The sequence below is a fragment of the Solanum stenotomum genome, chromosome 5, assembly GCF_019186545.1.
Source record: "Solanum stenotomum isolate F172 chromosome 5, ASM1918654v1, whole genome shotgun sequence".
In the NCBI taxonomy this organism is placed as follows: domain Eukaryota; kingdom Viridiplantae; phylum Streptophyta; class Magnoliopsida; order Solanales; family Solanaceae; genus Solanum; species Solanum stenotomum.
In genome coordinates, this window is record NC_064286.1 from 28868937 (window position 1) to 28892644 (window position 23708).

At 38.7% G+C, this 23708-nt stretch overlaps 1 protein-coding gene across 2 annotated transcripts in view; it reads left to right on the plus strand.

Moving 5' to 3' along the window:
- Positions 1-23708, plus strand: part of LOC125864890 (uncharacterized) — a 61735-nt gene that overhangs the window by 21380 nt on the left and 16647 nt on the right. For both annotated transcript variants that reach the window (XM_049544984.1, XM_049544983.1), the window contains exons 15-17: positions 13389-13437; positions 13557-13627; positions 19792-19911. In XM_049544984.1, coding sequence (XP_049400941.1) covers positions 13389-13437; positions 13557-13627; positions 19792-19911 — 240 coding nt within the window. The remainder of the gene's footprint in view (positions 1-13388; positions 13438-13556; positions 13628-19791; positions 19912-23708) is intronic.

The window sequence follows — 23708 nt, forward strand, 5'->3', positions numbered from 1 at the left end:
TGCATTTTCCCAATGCATCAAAAGAAGTAATAAGAGGGGTGACAACTTCCTATGTCGCTTTAAGCGCATTAGTCTGTATTCGGCGTGTAGTATGTTGCTTTATGTGCTTAGCACTAATAGCGTGCATTGGCATTTTGGCAGCTATACTTGATCAACTGCAATGGAGTCCTGTCAATTTCATCGGGACATCTATGTCCTCTAGGGCTGCTATTGCCATTTTTCCTGTTTGATGTCATGCCCTCGAGAATAGCAGTGATGCAGTGAAGTTGAGCGAGTGCACCAATAGTGAACAAGCTCAAAGTCTCTGCGAGCTTGTTTGTTATCATATGTTTTGTGCACTCTACTGTGTTAATGAGCAACATGCAAATCCTTCCCTTCATAGTATGAGGAAAAGATATTGTGATCGCTTATCCTTAGTTTTGTTGCATTTCCATTCTGCATTCTGTCTTTTCATATTCATCTTTGCATCCTTGATTTGTTTCGCAGAGTTGCCCTTGTTTCTTTTTTGGACATTGGTTGCCAGCCTCCATTAGCAATATATTTTGGAGCCATTACCTATGACATTCACTGTTAGGGGTCGTTTGGTAGGGTATATAAGAATAATGCTAATAGAGTGTATTAGTAATGCATGCATTAGTAATATTGAGATTATTTTTTATGCGGTGTTTGATTTGGCGTATTAAAAATAAAAATTGCAACTTCTATAACAAAGTTTTTGTTTACAAAAATCCCTCCACACTCTTTAGCATTGGGAAACGAGAAGTGTTTTGAGAGGGATATGAGGGGTTGTGTCATAATCAATCTAATGCATGTGTTGAAACCCTTTTTGTTACTGATACATGAAAATCCATGGTATTAGTAATACACACCTCAATACACAATAGAGCATATAACTAATGCAAGCATTAGTTCTACATAGGCTCAAAAAGTGTACCAAGCAAGGTACTAATGATACACAAAGCTAAAGCATGCATTGTTTTTTTCTAATACACTCTATCAAACGACCCCTTAGTACTTGAGCAGTTTATTCAATGACAAAGAAGTATACCATAAGGTACACATTAAAGTTGCAATCTTCTCAGATTTTCTCAAGATTAGGGTGGTGCAACAATTGAGTGTACAAACATATCTTCAACTAAGGAGGAAGTCAGTCAAGATTGTCTTATGTCAATTATTCTTCTGAAATTTCTTGCGAAGTGATTTACGGATCGTGAACGACATCACGACAATGAATGACTTTGTAGAGCAGAAGAACCCTAACATTAGTTCGCTGCAGTTGTTTATGTTGGGATCTATGACCCGTGAGTTACCCCATAGCCATAAATCCCTTCGCGGATTCAAGATCTCACCACATTCATCATATTTTCTATTTTTTATGACAGTGTCCATCAAGGAGAACGACTTTTATGGCCGTAGATGGGATCTATGAGCCATAAAAAGTTGTCTTCTTCAACACACCCAACACACCCACAAGTGAAATCCCTAGATTTGACAGACACAACTATTACCCACCACACCATTGTTAATCTGCCCTCAAGATTTGTCAAGATCCATGAAGACAAAGGGTTTTCACCTTTTCATAGTCAGGAATCCCTTGGTTTGAGGACACATGGGGTTTCACCCTTCTTTTGGGTGTGAGGACACATGGGGTTTCACCCTTCTCTTGACACCATGGATGGTTGTAGATCATTACCAAGATGATTAACACCTTGGTTTTATACTTGAGATTAGGTTGGGCATCCCTTGGGTTTGAAGACTCGTGGGGTTTCACCCTTGTCTTGATGCCATGGATGGCTGTAGATCATTACCAAGAGGATTAGCACCTTGGTTTTATACTTGAGCATAGAGATTAGACCAAGATCTTACCTAGATCCTTGAGAACATGAGCAGATTTGGAGGTGGGGGTGTGTGCATGCGGGATAGTGAAGAGAAATAGAGGGAGCATAATGGGGATTTAAGGAGGAGTATATGAGTGTGTGTGTGTGTTTAGATATAGAGGAGTAAAAGTGAAGTCACAACCTGAGTAGATGATTTAGCTACTCATTCTGAAAGTAAAACAAAAAGAAAATAAGTAAAAGGAATTCATAAACTTACTTTGAATATTTAAAGCTCAAAAGAATAATGGTGTTCTTTGTTCAAGAAGTTAGAAAGAGAAAAACCTTGGAACTTGTCCGAAAACGTGCAACTAAACCTAAAACTAAAATAAACTGTCGACTCTTTTTTTTTTTTTAAAAAACCTAATATGTCTATTTATAATGACCCACAAAGTTTTAATCCTAAAAATAACAAACTATTCTGCAATGTGATCTACGACTCAACCCTTCGGGGTGGCCCAGTGGTTTGAGCTTGGACTTCCATGTTGGAGGTCTCAAGTTCGAAATCCCTTGCCAGCGAAAGCAAGGGGTTTGCCTTCTGGGTCGAGCTCATCGCACCAGGCTTGCCTAGTGCGGGTTACCTCTCCTATGTAGTTTGCGAGCTATTGCATAGGAGCGTGCGCATCCAAAGGGTAGCGGCTGCGGGTTTCCCTTGTCATCAAAAAAAAAATAAAAAAATGTGATCTATGACTCAATCCATGACCGTCGATTGACTTGCGGCCCATGGATTGCCATTAAAATAACCGTTGATTGCTTTCTAGACTTTCTAGACTCACAACGTGAATTGCCTCTATGGACAGTATGTTTATCTGTTATTCACAAGTTTTGTCATAGGTTCTCTTGACTGCTTGACACTTCTTCATTTACGGATGTACATCAGACATGCGGCCGTATTCTTCTTCGTACTTTGGTATTAGAATACATAAAAACGAGCATAAGAATAGGTACAACCTTAAGTAAAAGACATATGTGCTCTAACAAAACACATCACTTTTGCAGAAAGGATGCCACTTTTTAATTATGCTTGTTGAAGCACTGTATGTTTGTATCAATTGCCTTCGAAGTTCAAATTGTTATAGCTAGTACCATAATCATAAATTTGAAACACTAAGGATGTTTCTTTTGAGGGCATATATTGAATTGAATTTTCCCTTAGTAGATTCGTTTTTCAACGATTATGTTTTTATGTGTTTTTGTTGAATAAAATAATCAAGCTCTCCAATGTTCTGAGATGCATGATATAAGAAGATAATTTAGGGGCATTTAGAATGGAACGGATTTCAACCAATTTGCATGAAGAACAATATGCAATTTATTCGGAAGGAGGATGCAATGTTTTTGTACTTTCGGGTAAATGTTTAACGATGAAGGCAAATAACTTTGTTGTTGACCAAAGCAGATCTTATGAGACTTATTGTCAATGTGAAGATATTGCACTCTCCTTATTATCTAATTGCTCTTTGCTGCTCAACCCCCATATCCGGAGCAGGTTCATATGGGCACCCAAGTTGCCTTCAGTTTCATGCCTTGAACCTGTGTGGTTATCCACTTTTTGTTCGTCTCTTGACTTAGCTTCCCAATTATATATTAAATTAGATGGATTTTCCTTCCAAGAAAATGATGTTATACCCTTTCTTCATTTAGTGTTTCCTGATCTACTCTTTTCATTAGTGGTACCTGAATGAACAAGCCATCTAGGTTGATATATTTTATTTTATAAGCACATCACCAGGGATTCTACAATAACATAACGCCATAAGTATTTAACCATTAAGCTATTATCCTTTTGAATTTGTGGCTTTTATTGAGTAGCATGTCAATCTAGTTATTTCTAATTCAAAGTGTCACGACCCAACCCACCAGGCCATGCGGACACCTACTCTAACACCTAGATAGGAGAGCCCTTCCACCCAATTTAAATTAGACCATGCGGAAAATAAATAAAAAATAATCTAGCACCCTACTTATATGTTGAAAAACTCTTAACTTGATTTAAACCAATGTTATTTGCAAAAGAAACACACTAACACTCCCCAAGGAACTAATCTAAACAAGTACAAGAGCTACTAATATCATACAATGTATAAAGGAAATAAGACATAGCTCCCACCAAAAGAAACGAGGAGTAGAAGCTGTCGGAGATCACTATCGCCTTCACCTATAAAACATCATTGAATCCTACAGCCACGCTATGCCAAGTGACATAACAAAATCAGTATCAATACAAACATGTATTGTTAGGCATCATCGGTTGACTCGGACCTACCACATAATATAAAGTAGACATTTAGAAGGAAACATGCAATATAATAGTTACAACCCCAAGCCTCTATCCACCTGCTTCTACCATCGTAGGTATAATGCTCATAAACTAATACACCTTTATCCCAATTTCGTACCTCCTTTCGCTGCTAACTTTACCATGAAACATTCGACTGTCTTACCATTCTAAGGCTCCCTAGGCCTACATGTTATACCACCCTAGGGCTTCCTAGGCCTACATGTTATACCACCCTAGGGCTTCCTAAGCTTACTTGTTATACCACCCTAAGGCTTCCCAAGCCTACCTGTTATACCACCCTAAGGCTTCCCAAGCCTACCTGTCATGCCACCCTAAGCCTTCCCAAGCCTACCTGATATACCATCCTAAGGCTTTCCAAGCCTACCTGTTATACCACCCTAAGGCTTCCCAAGCCTACCTGTTATGCCACCCTCATATCAAATCATAACCTAATCCTTCTATCACATAGAGATTAGCGAATACAAACCACCACTAGGCACTAACTTTTTTAACCGACCTACTACTCTCCCTCAAGTTCTCGTGCAAACACCCTGGCCCTTTCACACCAATACCTGAAATGGGCATCCTAGACCTACTTGTCCCTCTTGACTTCAAAACCCAATATCAGATTTATTCTAATCACGGAATAACCATAGCCAATTTCAACACTTACACTATGCACCAGATCCTGGGTCATCAGCCTGACCTAGTAACCACAATTTCATAAAACAAATAACATACCATTATAATCACAAGTATAACATAGCCCAGACTCCCAATCGTTTCCTTGAGCTAACATTCACGTGAAACATGTCCCACATGATCACATGCAACCCATACCTAAGTCTCACTTATTTTCCAAGTAACCAGGACCACTTTAGGATCCCTAAAACATCATCCACAATGTTTAACATGCAAACCTGGTCTCTAGAACCATCCCTACATTTAAACACAAATCTTGGGCACTCATGGACCAACATGCAACAATCACATTATGAAGAAGTAAATCCGATTCACTCATGGAACCAACATGTGAATCCGGTTCTCCTATGGAGCCCACACCCTTACTGTTAGTTCACTGGCGCGGTACCCGAACCAACCAGTGTTAGTAAATACTAGGCATGATATCTGAGTCAGCCATAAATGATTCATACTAGGCGTGGTATCCAAGCCAACCAAGCCAACATGCACCAATCAATCACACTTGAAACACAAGTAAATAAACAGGTTCATTGAATGAGATTATCAACATGGTGTCATTTCACATTTAGCCTTTTAATCCCTTTACATGCATTGCACAAGTAATACTACGACGTAGTAGGTATGCATACATACATATATTGGACAACACACAACCATCACCTATATATCAATAGCCCAACACTGAACCCCATTATGAGTACACATTTGTTCCCCGAGAAATACCTCTCTAGTCCCATGAATTTATACTCTTCCTGTTTATTTAGTTTCCCTTGATTACCACAAGTCCCAGAAATGGCTAGTCCCATGAATTTATACTCTTCCTGTTTACTTAGTTTCTCTAGATTATCACAAGTCCCAGAAATGGCTATAACCTAGCAATTTTATAACACTTAACCTTACAATTACCACCAAACCATCTCAAGAAGAAAACTAAAGGTTAACAATCAAGAACTAGAGAACCACTCCCATAGTCATTATCTTTTTCCGCCTTAACATCTATAAACAACAACCTTTAACCATCCAGACTCCGTGCCCGGAGGCCTAGGCATGAAACCTCCCGTCAATCTACAAAATATCATGCAACTGGAAATAGGTCTAAATTACTCAATTAAGAAAATCTAACTTACCTAGGCGCCAAGCAATTGTTGTCGAAGTCTGATCGTGTACCTTGACTCTTTTTGTAAATTTTAGCTTGTTCTTGATTTAAAATAATAGTATAATACAAAATCAATATCAATTGACCTAAATATTTTCAGTTCATAGCCAAATCTCAAACCCTAGGTCAACCTCATGAATTTTCCACCATACTAGAGTTTTTCCCCCCCTTAATTCAGCTAAACCTATCAATTTCATGGTTACATTAGAGAATTGCGGTAAATAAATTGAGAACAAACATACTTAAGATAGGGGGGCCTTGGTATCAAAAATCTCAAGAACCAAAGTAAAGCTTTGAAAATGAAGTGGTTATGGAGATATGCCCATAAGACACACTCTCTATGGAAAAAGGTGATTACAGCAAAGTATGGAGAATTGGATGGGTGGATGACTGAAGAAGCAAAGAATCCTTATGGTGTCACTGTTTGGAGATCTATCAGAAACTGGTGGACTATTTTATGTAACCACACTACCATTAGCGTAGGTGATGGTAATAAAACCATCTTCTGGAAAGATAGGTGGTTAGGTAATTGGAGTCTTGCAGAGAAGTTCCCTGATCTGTTTGATTTAGTTATCCATCAGGACAGAACAATAGCTGACATGTGGGAGCTCCAAGGCTGGGAATTAAATTTTAGAAGAAACTTGAATGATTGAGAAATTCCTAGACTGATTAAGTTCTTCAAAATCCTTGAAGCTTTTCAAGGTCTGAAGAATGGGGTGGACAGGCTATGGTGGAATGGGCAAAACAAAGGGGCATACAAAGTAAGTTCAGGGTACAACTTCTGAACTCGACAGTGGCACAGAACTCCATATAGCCATGGAAACAAACCTGGAGAACCAAAGCACCTTTGAAGGTGGCATGTTTCTCATGGCTGCTAGCAAAAGAAGCTGTCTTGACACATGAAAACCTAAGAAAGAGGAACATTATCTTAGTCACGCGCTGTTGTTTATGTGGTGAGGAAATTGAGACAGTGGGACATTTGTTTTTGCATTGTAGAATCACTGACCAACTATGGAAGATTTTCATTAATCTTAGAGGCATACAATGGACAATGCCTAGCAAGATTGTTGACACTCTATCTAGTTGGGAAGAAGCTGGGAAGGGAACAAAAAACAGGAGCTACTGGAGAACCATACCATCTTGTATATGGTGGACCATCTGGAAGGAGAGAAATGCTAGGTGTTTCGAAGACAGGAGTAGAACAGTACAGAAAATCAAAACAGATTGTATTTTGCTTTTGTGTTTTTGGTGTACAAGGAACTCCCCAATAGATGCAGAAAATATCCTAGATGTGTTAGAATCATGCTAGGATTGGGAGTCCTTTGACATATTGCTATATTTTGATTTGTTGTAAAGGGGTTTAGCACTACCTAAGTGCTGAGTTATAATACTAATGTTACTTATTCAAAAAAAAAAAAAACATTCTTAAGATAAGCCCAAGTTGTTACACCCTAAAATCCTCATAAACCAGGATTTTCCTGACCTTAGAATGAATTCAAATCATCCCAAAAAATACATTCTTCAGATAAGCCCAAGTTCTTACACCCTAAAATCCTCATAAACCATGATTTTCCTCACCTTAGAATGAATTCAAATCATCCCCTAGGGACATAATTATATTTTCTAAGGTCTAGAAATTGAGATACAAAAGTAGGGGATCAGTTTGCTCACCTTTATGAAGATTCTTAATGAAAAGCTATTGAAATTTGCCTTAGGTTTCCTGACTTAAAGAAATAGAAACAATTACCAATCTCAAAAAAATTTGCCTTAGGTCGCTCTTTTTCTTCTCCAAAACGTTCTTGGGTGATAATGAGCGATTTTGCAGGTTTTCCCTACATTTACAACAATTTACCTCGCTATAACGGCCCAATCGGACCCCAACCCAGATCCCGCTATAGTGGCCCGAACCGACTACTTTTTTTTTGCCTGATTTCTTTTAGTACACTCGTAACAACAGGACATATTGTTATAATAAATACCAATTTACTCGTCGCTCATCCCTGAGCAATCAAGCAAGTAAAAGATGGGCTAAGTAAAAAAAAGTAGTACCTAAATTCTCAAACAAATGAGGGTACTTGTCTCGCATGTTCTTCTTGGTTTCCCAGTTAGCTTCCTCAACCAGACGATGCTTCCAAAAAACCTTTACCAATCTAATCTCCTCTGTTCTCAACTTTTGGATATCCGATAAAGCATATCAACTGACTCTTTCTCATACTATAGATCCTTGTCTAGCACTATGAAGTCCCACTTGATAATGTACTCCCATCCTCGTGGTGCCTCTTATCGATGCATGGAAAACTAAATGGATTCTAGACTACTGGGCAGCATGGCTAACCTATATGCTACTGGCCTCATACTGTCAAGAACCTCAAATATAGACCAATATAACGAGGGCTAAGTTACCCTTCTTACCGAATCTCATCACCCCTTTCATTGGTAACACCTTCAATAAAATTTGTTCCTCAACCTGAAATGTCATGTCTCTCTTCAACCCAGGTCACCAATAGAGTTGCCTCAAATTTCGATAATAGAGTTATCTCATTGGAGAATTGCGGTAAATAAATCATGAACAAACATTCTTAAGATTTTCCCAAGGTCTTTTTTTGAGAATTAGTACTGTTATATTCTTCAGCATTAAGAAATACTGGCCACCTCCAAAAAGTTACAAGGTAGTAAGGTTAAACTTTCAGGCTTTTTACAAAGCACCTTAGAAATCTATCATCTCATCTACTTCCTCTATACAATTTCCTTTACACCAAGAAAAAAGAGACACCAAACAGTTCCATTTCACATCATGAATGGACTTGATCTTGTCTTCAAAACATCTTCCATTCCTTTCCTTCCATACTGTCCTCCATATGCATGAGGGTATTATCCTCCACCATTTTTTCTGACTCTTTCTACCCTGTCTTCTCATCCAGCAGCTCATCAGATCTACAGTATGTTCAGGCATTGTCCATTCCGTCTTTGTAAGACTGAGGAACAGATTCCACAGTTGTGTGGTGAACTTGCAATGCAAAAAAAGATGGTTGTTTGTCTCTCTGGTTTCATTGCACAAAAAAATCTTGTCACTACTACTCTCCCCTTCTTTTGTAGAACTTCATGTGTAAGGCATGCTCTCCTCACCACTAACTGGGTGAAACATTTAATCTTGGTGGGAGCCATGCTTTTCAAGATGTTCTTCCAGATATTTGAGGATTCTCCTTGCATCACACTGTTATCTTTCTTGTATATTTTATTCACAGAGAAAATGCCATCCCCTGATGTCTCCATCTCAATGTATCAGATTGAACAGCAGTGCCAGGGAAATTCTCCACTTCACACAAAAGAGTTGTCAACCTATCTCTCTCCCAGTCATATAGATGTCTTCTAAAATTAAGATTCCACCCTTGGTTTGACCAACTCTCAAAGATGGTTGCTTCAGGATTTCTACTAAATATCATAAGGTCAGGGAAAGCTACTTGCAAAGAGGCTTGCCCTATCCAAATATCCTTCCAGAATCGGGTCTTTGTACCATTCCCAACCCTAATACTAGAATTGCCATGTAATTTTGGCCATAATGATCTGATTGTCCTCCAAACCCCCATCCCGTAAGTGGAGTTCACCTCATTGGAGTACCATGGACTAGATTGACCAAACTTGTGGGATATGACTTCCTTACATAGAGTAGGTTCTTCTGCACTAATTCTCCATAGCCATTTCATCAGTAGACTGTTATTGTGGATTCTCAAGTTTCTGATACCAAGACCCCCTTGATCTTTACTTTGTTGCACCACCTTCCAGTTGACCAGATTGTAACACCCTTCTTCCTTGTTGCCTTTCCATAGGAAATCTCTCCTCAGTTTGTCTAGTCTCTTGATTACACATGCAGGTATAGGGAATAGAGACATCACATAGGTAGGAAGAGAGTCTAACACTGAATTGATTGGTGTGACCCTTCCTCCTCATGAAAGGTACTGCGCTTTCCATTTAGCCAACCTCTTCTCAGCTTTCTCTAGAATGCTGTCCCAGATTTCCACCTCCTCGTGTTTCCTGCCTGAAAGCATCCCTAGGTACACTGTGGGCAAAGAACCCACACCACACCCAAGAATGCTAGCAAAGGTCTGAATGTTAGACACTTCTTTGACAGGATAGATATTGCTCTTCCTCTAGTTCACTCTTAAACCAGATACAACTTCAAACACTACTAGCAAGACTCTAATGTAGCAAACTTGTTCCACTTTAGGTTCACAAGATGAAACAGTATCATCTGACCATAGTGAAGTTCTCTGTTTTGATCAATGGCTCACCATCTGGCTTCTTTTCCTCTGAGAGAGGATTGAGACAAGGAGACCCCCTTTCTCCTTTTCTTTTCATCCTAGCTATGGGAGGTCTAAGTGATATGCTGAAGTTTGCTCAGGTTAATAACAAAATTAGGGGCTTCAAAGTGAGTCGGGGATTCACTGGGAGTGTCTATCTCCCATCTACAATATGCTGATGACACATTAGTATTTTGTGATGCAAAAAGTGAACAACTGAAACACTTAAGGGCTATTTTCATTATGTTTGAAGCAATATCTGGACTCCATATCAATTGGGGAAAGAGCTTTATTTATCCTGTGAATGAAGTACCACAGATCAGCCTCCTGGCAAACATTTTAGGTGGCAAGATAGGGGAACTTCCCACCACCTATCTTGGCATGCCTTTGGGAGCAAAGAGTAAATCTTTGAGCATCTGGAAGTCTGTGGTAGAAAAATGTGAAAGGAAGTTGGTTAACTGGAAAAGTCAATACTTATCCTCGGGTGGTAGAGTCACACTTATCAACAGTGTTCTTGATGCCATGCCAACCTATATGATGTCCCTTTTTCCTATGCCTGGGAAGATCATTCAGAGGCTGGACACAGTCAGAAGAAATTTTCTTTGGCAAGGTAATGGGGAAGGGGTCAAGAAATTTCACTTGGTCAAGTGGGATGCTGTTATTTCCAACAAAAAAGAGGGAGGTCTGGGAATTAAGAATTTGAAAGCCCACAATAAGAGCCTTCTACTAAAATGGCTCTGGAGACTAGCAACAGATGATCAGAGCTTATGGAAGGACGCTATCTTTGCAAGATATGGAAAGGAAGGATCATGGACTACTAAGGAGGTCAATACTCCTTATGGTATGGGTCTATGGAGAACTATTAGAAATCAGTGGCCAAGAATTTGGAACAACTCTGTGATTAATGTGGGAAATGGGAGGAAAACTTTGTTCTGGAATGATACATGGATGGGACAAACACCTTTGAGACAGCAGTTCCCAGACATTTATATTCTCAATCAGCAGAAAATGGCTACAATTGTAGAAGTCAGAAATGAACAAGGATGGAACCTGATTTTTAGAAGGTTCTTCAATGACTGGGAAGTGGAGAGAATGACTCAGTTCTATAATACCTTGGAACAAGCCAAGAACCTCACTTGTGAGGAAGACAAATTGACATGGAAGCTGGAGAAATATGGCAAGTTCAAGGTGAAAGCAGCCTACAAATTACTAGACACTTCAACTGAAACAAAGGAGTTGTGGCCTTGGAAGATGATCTGGAAAGGGAAAATACCACATAAGGTGGCTTACTTCACATGGCTTGTTGCAAGACAATCTGTTCTGACTCAGGATAACTTAATGAAAAGAGGAAAGGACTTATGCTCCAGATGTTTTTTGTGTGAATCTGAGACAGAGACAATAAACTATCTTTTTTTGCATTGTAAAGTGACTGAGAAGCTATGGAAGTATTTCATTAACCGAAGAGGTATCACATGGACCATGCCTAGAAATACTACAGAAGTCCTAGCATGTTGGAATAGAGATGGAAGTCAGTCAGGACACAAGGAGAGATGGAAGATTGTCCCTGCCTGCATCTGGTGGACAATATGGAGTGAGAGAAATCAGAGATGTTTTGAGAACAAGAGCATCCCTTTCCAAAGCATTAAAATGAATTGTTTAGTGACTTTTTACTTTTGGTGTATCCATTCTATTCCCAAGGATCCGGGGGACATCACCCTATTCTTAGATAGTTTATGAGGGAGATAGGTGCTTAGTTTCTTTTTGGTAAACCCTCTATACTTTTGATGTAATTACTACAGGAGTTCACTATTGGTGTACTTCTATGTTTATAATACCAGTTAACTTTCTCAAAAAAAAATAAGTGGCAAATCTCCTGATACCCTCTCCCATCTCCTCCTACGTTGAAACCCCTCAGCTAGTTTTTTTGTAGTGCTATTCTTATCATACTACTAAGACCTTACATGGCAAAAATGAACAGGAAGGGGGATAGAGGGTCCCTTTTCAGGATGAAAAAAACCAGTGGGTTCTCCATTTACCAGAATGGAGAACCTAACAGTTCTGATACAAAAGTCTATCCATTTCAGCCATTTGTCTCCAAAACCCATCTGTTTGAGAGTGTTTAAAAGATAGCCCCAGTTAACGTGGTCATATGCTTTTTCAATGTCCAATTTGCACATCAGGCCAGCCACTTCCCCTTTAGATCTTTAGTCTACGCATTCACTTGCAATTAAAGCTGCATCAATAATTTGTCTCCCTTTTATAAAAACCATTTGGTGTTTGTTTACTAGGCTGTCCATTACTCTCTTCATTCTTTCTGTTAGAACTTTGGCAATTATCTTGTACACCCCAGAGATCAGACTAATAGGCCTAAAGTCTCTTAACTCTACTGCTCCTGCCTTCTTTGGAATAAGGGCCACAAAGGTGGCATTAAGACTCTTTCCAAACACATGGTGTTCATGAAAATATTGCAATGTTCCCATGATATCCTCCTTGACAAGATTCCAAATTGTGAAGCCATATGGGCCTGGAGCCTTGTCAACTGCACAAGACGTGATGCTCTCCCACACTTCCTCCTCTCAAAACCCCTCTGTAACCACTCTTGATTTTCACCCTAAAATCCTCATAAACCCAGATTTTCCCCACCTTAGAATGAATTCAAATCATCCATAGGGCCATAATTATATTTTCTAAGACCTAGAAATCAAACTACAAAAGTAGAGGATCAGATTGCTGACCTTTATGAATATTTTTGATGAAAAACTGTTGAAATTTTCCCTAGGTCGCCTTTTTCTTCTCCAAAACGGTTTTTGGGGGGTTTTCCCTATATTTACAACAATTTACCCCGCTATAGTGACCCAATCAGACCCTCAATCCCGCTATACCGGTCCTGACCGACGACCTTTTTTTTCCGCCTAATTTCTTTTTGTACACTCGTAACGATGGGACGGTCATTACAGAATGATGATCTTGTAATTGATCTTAGTTGTTTTCTATATGTTCTTAGTTTTGAGTGTTTGTATAATAATTTTTAATGCATATTATCTTGTAGATCTTGTACTAATTTTTGTTATTGTCAGGGGGAGCTTGTCAGGCTTTTTGCCAATGATCAAAACAATATAACATGTGGTAATTAGCTTTCACTGTCAATATGTGATTCTGTTGTCCACTTTGAGTAATAACATTTTTCTCTTCTTGCTTCTTGTGTGCTCTTCAACTCCTTTTGATGAATGTTTTGGTATTTGCAGACCCAGACATGCAGTCAGAGATAGATACCCATATTTCAGAAGGCCAGGCCACATTTAATGTTCTAATGCTTGTAGGTTGATTTTATGTAAATTTCTATTTGCTAATGGACATGAACTTACATGTTTTTTTCTATTTGTTCCAAATTTTCCTTTTACAAATTGTTACAGAATCATGATCGGGAAATAACTTTGTGGGTTCCTGTACTTAAAAAAGGTTTTTGATAGATACCCAGGGGTGTGACCTAGTGGTCAATGAAGCAAGTTGAGAATCATGTGGTCTCTGGTTCAAATCCCAGTGGAGACAAAAACATTACTTAATTTCTTTCCATTCTTCCTAATCTTGGTGGACAGAGTTACTTGGTATCTGTTGCTGGTGGGAGGAAGCAAGTATCTTGTGGAATTAGTCGAGGTGTGTGCAAGCTAACCCATACACCACAGTTATAAAAAAAAAAGAGGTTTTTGACAGACAAACAACAACAGCATCCCAGTATAGTGGGGAGGGTAGCATGTGGTTAAATTTGGTGCAAAGTGAAGAAGTCTACGCAGACCTTACCCTAGCTTAGTAGAGAACATACTAAGTTAATATTCTTTTTGACCAAAAGGTTAACAACATACCAAATTAGTAGAATAATGTACTTCATTAATTGTCAGCACCAAGAAAGTTGGCATGAGAATTAGGGGCGGATCTAGAGTTCTAATTATGGGTTCGGCATAACCGAATAGGTTTGGCCAAAATCCCGTGTTTGTGTTAAGAAATGCATTTAATATGTAAACATAATATATCAAGAACCCAGTAAGATCCAGAACTCATAAACTCAAAATTTTGGATCCGCCCCCGATGAGAATGTACGTAAAAATTTACAAAAATCCTCTTTGTGGATATATAGGGAATTGATAAGGTCTTGTATCTGGAACAAAAACTGAGGGGGAGAAAATACTATAGCTGGTGCACTGGTTTTTCTTCACCACCAATGTGCTATTCTTCTCTTTCCATAACACCCACAACATGCATAATGAATTGCACACCATAAGTTCTAGGTTATCATAGCTAAGCATGGAAGGTTGAATCAATGGTGCACAAATATTACTACACTTCCTTACGGAGTGGGACCGTGGAAGAGTATTAGGATGTTGTGGGACACATTTGATTGGAACGCCTACTTTGAATTGGGCAATGGTCTACTCCTAAAATTTTGGACAGACAAATGGCTTGGAAATAACACTCTTCAGGAGGATTTCCCAGATTTGTTTAGAATTGCTCAAGATCCCAATTCTGTTATTGCTGCTAATAGAGAAGGGATCAATTGGGATTTGAGATTTAGAAGGAATATGCACGATTGGGAAGTGAATGATCTGGTAGACCTTCTTGCTAGATTACAACCCTGTCACATAATCTTCAGGAAGCTGATAAGCTGAAATGGGGACACCAGAAAAGAGTTTATACTGTCAAGGAAGGGTATCAACAGTTGTGCTCCAGAAACCCCGTGATAGATAACTAGCCCTGGAAACTCATTTGGAGGACCAAACCACCTAAGGTAGTTTATTTTACCTGGACATCTCTATATGAGGCATGTCTCACCCAAGACAAAATAAAGAAAAGAAAAATCCAGTTCCCAAACAGATGCTATATGTGCAAAAAAGAGGCTGAAACCCCAGGAACCTTCTTCTTCATTGTGAGGTGGCCTCAAAATTATGGAGTATGTTTTTTTGTCTCTCTGGCATCAATTGGACCACACCCCTCACAGTTAAGGATGCATATGAGAGTTGGATCCTATGGAAAGTTGACAAAGCCATCAAGAAGATCTGGATTATGATACCTGGTTGTATTTTTTGGTGTATTTGGTTAGAGAGGAACAAGAGATGTTTTGATGGAGAGTCAACTGCCTTAGGCATTTTGAAGACTAGGTGCATTGCAAATTTGTTTAGTTGGTCCAACTTGTATCCTGTTGTTAATGCAGAACAACTTCAGGATTTTACTAACTCATTAGTATTGGCTTAGATAGTTTGTAGCCAGAGATTTTGTTGTAAGCTCAAATGCCATATCTTGTAAATCTTGCGTCTTCTTGATGTTGTTATTAATACCACTTATCTTATAAAAAAAATTCACCCTTGTAAAACACGTGTACATCATCATCCAAATTGAAAATTCTCCTACTTATGTAAGCACAACAAAATTCCCGTCTAGATGCCATTGTGAATGATACATTCTACTCCAAATTAAGTTCTATCAATAAAGTACTCCAATGGGTATGACAAAGACAATACTCTCGTCTAGCTTTATTCTAGCAGTATTGGAGGACAATGAAGGGAGAGTTGATGAAAACTATTGCAGTATTCCAAGAAACCAAGGAGATCGAGAAACCTTAATGGGTCCTTTATTACCATATACCGAATAAGGAAGGACCGACAAACATTAAGGAATATATAATATAATCCCTAAGATGTTGGATGAGACAGTCTCCACCTCTCAAAACACGTTTGTGGAAGGAAAACACATTCTTGATGTGGATCTTGTGGCAAACGAAGTGGTGGATTCTTTAAAGAAGAAAGGTAAGTTGGGGATATTATGTAAGCTGGGTCTTAAGAAAATTTACGACCATGTAAATTGAGGTTTTCTTGATTTCTTTATGATGAAGATGAGATTTTGGGACATGTGGAGGACATGGATCAATTGGTGCATTTCCATCGCTAGATTCTCTACTATGGTAAAATGGTAGTCCTTGCTGATACTTTAGTATCTCGAGGTGGTTTAAACATCGAGGCCCACTATCTCCATGCTTTTTTATTTTGCTGATCGAAGTCTTGAGTAAAATGATGGACAGGGTGGTTGTTGAAGGTCTTTTACAGGTTCCGCTGCCTCATTAAGATGTTGTAGTATTGCGTCGATCACTTATCTTTTGTTTGTAGATGACAATTTGGTATTCTGTGATGCGAAGGCTTCTCATCTGTCATACTTGAATCAAACTCTTATGTGGTTCCAGATTAACTCTGGCATCAAGATTAACCTCACGAAATTTGAAAGTATATCGGTAGGCATAGTTGATAATATTCAAGAGCTTGTATTGGTGTTTAATTTTACGGTAGGAACTTTACGTACAATCTATTTGGGTTTACCTTTGCATGCTTCAAACAAAGATCTTGTTGTGTGGAATCTAGTGATTGACAGAGTTCAGAAGAGTCTAGCAGGGTGGTGAAAGAGGTATCTGTTGAATGGAGGGAAATTAAGTGTTAATAAAAAGTACCCTATCCAGCATACCTACCATTTCATGTCACTATTGTAGGTTCCTGGTAGCGTGACATAAAGGTTGGAAAGTCTTCCACAGAACTTTTTATGGGATGTTAGGGAGGGAAGAAGAAAGTTTCAGTTGGTAAATTGAAAAGTTGTTACTTCACCAAAGGAATGGGGTAGCAGTGTGTGGAGAACTTTCAGAAACCAATGGCAAGCCTTTTGGAAATATGTGGAGATTATTGTGGGAGATGGAAAAAAACTGATTTTTGGACCGATCACTAGATTGGGCAAAGTAATCTGAAGTCTATGTTTCCAATTCTTTATACTATAAGTCTCCAACAACATGACATGATCAACAAAATGTGGAGTCAACAAGGGTGGAATCTAATCTTTAGAAGAGCTCTCAATGACTGGGAAGTAGAGAGTTTCGTCACAATGCTTCAGATATTGGGAACTTTTGGTGGATGCATAGATTTTACTGTCAGGCTCAAGTGGAAACTAAACAGTAAAGGGGCCTTCTTAGTAAAATAAGTATACTGGTAGTTGAATCAAAGAGGTCCTGTGAATTGGCCTTGGAAACAAGTCTGGAAAGTAAATATCCCTATGAAGGTGTCATTCTTTGTCTGGTTGGTGATTAGGAAAGCTTGCCTGACTCAAGATAAGCTACAAAGAAGAGCTCTTCAGATTTGTTCAAAATGCTTTTTGTGTGAACAGGAGGGTGAAATCAATGAACTCTTATTCCTACACTGCAGATCAACTATAAATCTGTGGTACATGTTCTTTTGTATTTTGAGAATAACTTGGGTAATACCTAGTTCTACTCTGGCATTGCTGAGCAATTGGTGGAGTATTGGGAATAGAGGTGGGGAGGAGGACTGGTGGAAGATCATTCCTGCTTGCATTTTGTGGACAGTGTGGAAGGAAAGGAATGGTAGACATTTTGAAGGCACTAGTAGTTCTATCGAGAAAATTAGGATGAATTGTCTTAGCTTGCTCTTTTTTTAGTATAAACAGAATATGTGGGGGGAAGTAGGAGAGTTAGTATATTAAATTGGCAATATATGATTGTACAGGGTTTTGGGCAGGGTTTAAGTACCTTTTCGATGCCTGTAAATTTTCCAACTTTGCACCATTTTCTAGGGTGGTTAAGGTTTTATTGAATAGAACTGTTACTTGTCTAAAAAAAAAAAGATTTCAGAGTTTTCAACAAAACCTATTAGGGAAGTGGATTTGGAGGCTTTGGGTGGAGGAGAATGCTCTATGGAAGGGAGTGATAGCAGGCAATATGATATCTTGGAGGGGATGGAGGAACAGTACCATTATAGCCCCGTACAGATGTGGTTTATAGAGGAGTATTAGAAGGAGTGAGAAGACTTAAGGGGATATATTTACTTTAGTTTTGAGGATGGTAGAAGGATTTGTTTTAGGGGACGCAGGTGGTGTGGGAAGAGCGAGTTGAGGAAAGCTTTTCCCATTTATACAAAGTCTCATCACTCATGCCAAAAGGAATTGATAGTCCAATTGGAGGTATCATTAAGGGGAAGTCCATTCGGGATTGGGAGATGGGAGAATTTCAGCGCCTGGTCGACAGTAGGGATGAATTGTTCACTATCAAACTCAATTGCCAAAGTTACTAGGGAGGGAGGAATCTTCTTTTTCTCATTGCTCTATTGGGTCTCCAGGGTGCCTAGGAAGGTGCATTTCTTTGTGTGGTTGACAACTATGGGAGCGATTTTGGCCGTAGAAAATCTAAGGAATCGGAGGATCACCTATATTAGTTGGTTCTTCATGGGCAGATGTTCAGGCGGAGATGTTAATCATCTCCTATTGCATTGTAAAGTGGCTACTCAATCGTGGTTTGTGGCCCTTAACTGATTGGAGTATAATTGTGATGCTGGCACAGTGAAGGAGGCTTTTCAAAGTTGGGCTCTCAGATCGCGGAAGAGGAGTCCACGGGCATGGATTGTTTCTCCATTAGCCATTATGTTGGTTACAGGGATATAGAAAAATTGGAGATTTTTTGAAGGGGTTGAATAAGATATCATAAGATTGCAAAACAATCTTTTGTACCTAGCTTCTTTTTGGTGCACTCATGAAGTTCCTCTTTTGTATAGAAGATTGAGTTTCTTTCGTAGAGAACCATATTTTGGTGTAGGTTTTCTACTTTTTTTGGCTATACAACTTGCATATGGGGTATTATTGTATTATTTGCCTTATAAAGATCAAATGTCTGGTATGTTTAAGGTAACAAGTTTCAAAAGTTTTATAGCCACACAAATGTTCCAGCATGTTTAATACTACTAGTTCAAAAGTCTTCATTTCTTTCTTAAATTTCGTACCGATTCAAACTATGTCATATAAATTGGAATGTAGGGAGCATTCGGTTCCGGAAGTGCATTAAGAAAACTTATTAACTTCTTCTCAGGCTTAACAAATCCTTTTAGCCAGATTGCACTCAGCAGACAATTAAATGAGTCTCCTCCTCTTTTATTGCTCAAGTCCTTAAGAGTTATATTCAGACGGGCTATTCAAAATATTTATTGATGATATTACCTTTCCCTGGATAGGTGGAGATGTTCAATTTCACCTCTCTTATAGCCTCTCTCACAGTTACTTCAATTCTTTTTCTGGACAGCCTTAGGTACCACATATCCTTTCTGTCAAAGCTAGTGTTGTAGATATATGAACGGCTATTGGGGAAATATCTTTTAATCTACCTGGATAATAAGCCCAATCAAACAGAAGAGATTAGAGAAATGAGTACAAAGATGAGAAATTCATTGGTTATGACTGAAGCTTGTTAGGTTTAACTCATTTAATATGTTTTGGACTTTTTTCATATACTTGAATTCATAAAATGTTTCGTTAGGATGGAATTCATGCATGTGTTGTTCAGTGTTTTATTTCGAGTCAACTATGTTATTATTTGCTTAGATATCGTGGATGTCAATATGATGTGAGAGTTCTCAGGACAATCTCTTCTATTTCTTTGGTTCTGCTTAACAGGTCGACTCTTCTGAGAACTGGGAACCAGTGACTATATTTTTGCGGCAATCAAGCTTCCAAGTAAAGGTTCATAGAACACAAGCTGTTGTTATAGTGGAAAATTTTTCCAAAGAATTGTTGGTATGTGCTTACCCTTGATGGATTAATTACTTAAAATTCGGATTATTTATTAATAGAATTTACTAATTGGTACTCATCTAGCATAGGTCTAGAGAAGCTGAGTTCATCATTTTCCTACAAATATATGATAATGTTAAGATATGCAGCCATAGTCTTAAACACTACGGGGTCATTTGGTAGAGTGTATTAGAAAAAATAATGCATGTATTATCTTTGTGTATTATTAGTACTTGGTACTCTTTTTTAGCCTATGTATTAGTTATACTCTATTGTGTATTGAGGTGTGTATTACTAATACCATGGATTTTCATGTATTAGTAATACAAAGGTTTTAACACATGCATTAGATTGATTAATGACGTAACGCCCCTCAAATACCTCTCAAGGCATTTCTCATTCCCAAAGCTAAAGAGAGTGGATGGTATTTTTGTAAATAAATATTTTTTATACTAGTTATGCAACACATTTTATTTTTAATACACCAAATCACAATGCATAAGAAATAATCTCAGCATAACTAATGTAAGCATTACTAATACACTCAAATCAACGTTATTCTTATACACCTTACCAAACGACCCCTACTTGAGATTATAAATATGGCTTCTAGAGAGATGCTCCTACTTTTCTCTAGAATCTAGGAAGAGGGAGGATGTCTTTTGTGAAAGCTTTAGCATGGATAACTTGGACCTAGGAGGAAGATGCCAGCGCCAAAAAAGTATGAGGCTGGAAATGCTCCGGCAGCCTTGCCGTCACCAAAAAAGTCTGTGGGTAACGTTGAAAAAGGCCAGATGATGCCTTTTGTTCCAAAAATCTGTAACTTGGGACTTGCAATATCTCCAATGTTAACTTTTCTAAGGGGGAAGGAGCTGATTTTCATAATTCAACCACTCTTTAGTTGATTTTGGGTTCAACTATTGGCTCTAAGGATGTCCAGGGAGTTGACGTGACACCGTTAGCCCTTCTTGAGGATGGCAAAAATTGGACTAGTTAGGTGCAAGAGAGATACTTCAAGTTCGGGGAATTTTCAGGGTGTGGTTTTTGAGGGAAATGAGAGTAGGGTTTTAGTGAGAAATATATGAGAAAAATATTATTGAATTGTGTATCGAAAATGTTATATTGAGACCCTATTTATAGACACTACATTGGAATCCTTTTCCAACTAGGATTCCTATTCTTATTCCTGTTCTTATTCCTATTCCTATTCCTATTTCTATTCTAAGTAGGAATGTATATACTTATTTCTATTCTAACACTCCTCCTCAAGCTGGTGCATATAAATCATATGTACCTAGCTTGTTACAGATGTAATTAATACGAGGACCTGTGAGGGACTTGGTGAAGATATCTGCAAGTTGATCACTTGACTTCACAAATTTCGTAACAATATCTCATGAGAGTATCTTTTCTCTAACAAAGTGACAATCAATCTCAATGTGCTTAGTCCTTTCATGAAACACTGGATTTGATGCAATATGAAGAGCCGCTTGATTATCACACACAAGTTCCATCTAATCAATTTTGCCAAATTTTAGTTCTCCTAGCAACTGTTTGATCCAAACTAGATCACAAAAAAAAAAAAAGATTCAAACTAGCTCACAAGTTGCTGCCGCCATTGCTCGATATTTTGATCTGCACTAGATCGAGCAACAACATTCGGTTTCTTACTCTTCCCAACACCAAATTACCTCCTACTTACACAATATCCGGATGTCAAACGTCTATCAGAGGGTGATCCTGCCAATCAGCGTCTGTATATCCAATTATATGCTCATGGCCTTGATCCTCAAAGAGTAGTCCTTTACCGGGAGTTGACTTTATATATCACAGAATATGAACAACTTCTTCCTAATGACTATCACAAGGGGAAGTCATAAACTGACTTACAACACTCACTGCAAAAAAGATGTCAGGCCTAGTCACTATAAGATAATTCAACTTTCCAACAAGTTGTCTATACCTTTCAGAATCACTAAGTGTCTCCCCTTGTCCCGGAAGGAGTTCAAGATTCGGATCCATAGGAGTGTCAATAGGTCTACATCCCATCATTCCTGTCTCCTCAAGAATGTCTAAGGAATACTTGCGTTGAGAAATACCAATACCTCATCTAGACTGAGCAACCTCAATACTTGGAAAATACTTCAATCTGCCAAGGTCTTTAGTATGGAAGTGCTTAAAGAAATGTTGGTTCAAATTGGTGATACCATCTCGATCATTACCAGTGATAACAATATCGTCAACATATACAACCAAATAGATACACCAATTTGGTGCAGGATGCTGATAAAAACACAGAGTGATCAGCTCCACTACGATTCATGCGAAATTACTGAATTACTGTGCCGAACTTCCCAAACCAAGTTCGAGGAGATTGTTTCAGACCATAGAGTAACCTAGGCAATCGACATACAAGGCTATAGACTCCCCCGAGCAACAAAACCAGGTGGTTATTCCATATAGACTTCTTCCTCAAGATCACCATGCAGAAAAGCATTCTTAATGTTCAACTGATGAAAAGGCCAATGACGAACGTCAACCATAAATAGAAAAAGACGGACATATGCTATTTTAGCCACAGGAGCAAAAAGTGTCACTATAATCTAGCCCAAATATCCGAGTATACCCTTTGGCAACATGGCTATCCTTAAGCCGATCAACCTGACCATCTGGACCAATTTTGACTGCATAAACCCAACGACAACCAACAGTAGATTTACTACCTGCAGGAAGGGAGACAAGCTCCCAAGTACCACTCTTATGCAAAGCAGACATCTCATCAACCATAGCCTGCCTCCACCCAGAATCAGAAAGTGCTTCACGTGTAGTCTTCGGAATGGAAATAGAAGACAAAGATGATACAAAGGCATAATGGGGTGATGATAGACGATGATAACTCAAAAAAAGGTATAATGTGGGTTAGTATTTCGAGTGGATCGTATACCTTTGTGAAGTGCAAGCGGTTGGCTAGGAGGAGGCAAGTCCGCTGTAGGAGCAGGGTCCGACGCATGACATGAATCATCTAGGACTAGGGCTGGACGTGGACAACAATGATAAGTTAGGAGTGGTGGCACTACAACTGGAGATGTAGAAGTAACCGTAGAATCCTCAAAAGTTGGTACAAGTAAAACCTGGGGTATGGGTAAGATGCATAGTAAGGTTGACTCAAAAAATGTAACATCAGCGGACATAAGGTATCAATGAAGATCATGTGAATAACTACGATACCCTTTTTTAACTTGAGAGTAACCAAGAAAGACACATTTGAGGGCATGAGGGGCTAATTTGCCTTTCCCTGGGCTAAGATATGAACAAAGTATGTGCTCCCAAAGACACGAAGATGGATAGAATAAATATGTGACTGAGGAAACAATATGGAATGTGGAACCTCATTAAAAACTTCATCTCCCCAAAAACACAGCGAAACATCGGATTCAAGGAAAAGAGTATGAGTGGTCTCAATAAGATGCCTATTTTTCCTTTCTGCTACACCGTTCTGTTGAGGGGTGTATGGACAAGTAGTCTGGTGAATAATGCCTTGGTGAGTCATGAACTCCTGAAATTGGGAGGATAAGTATTCTAAGGCATTATCACTATGAAGTACGAATAAAAACACCAAATTGATTTTGTATTTCAGCAAAGAAACTTTTGAATATAGAAAATAACTCAGAAACGATCTTTCATTAAGACAACCCAAGTACATCTTAGAATAATCATCAATGAACTAACAAAATAACAAAATCTCAAGGTGGAACTGACTCTACTAGGACCCCAAATATCAGAATGAACTAATGAAAAAT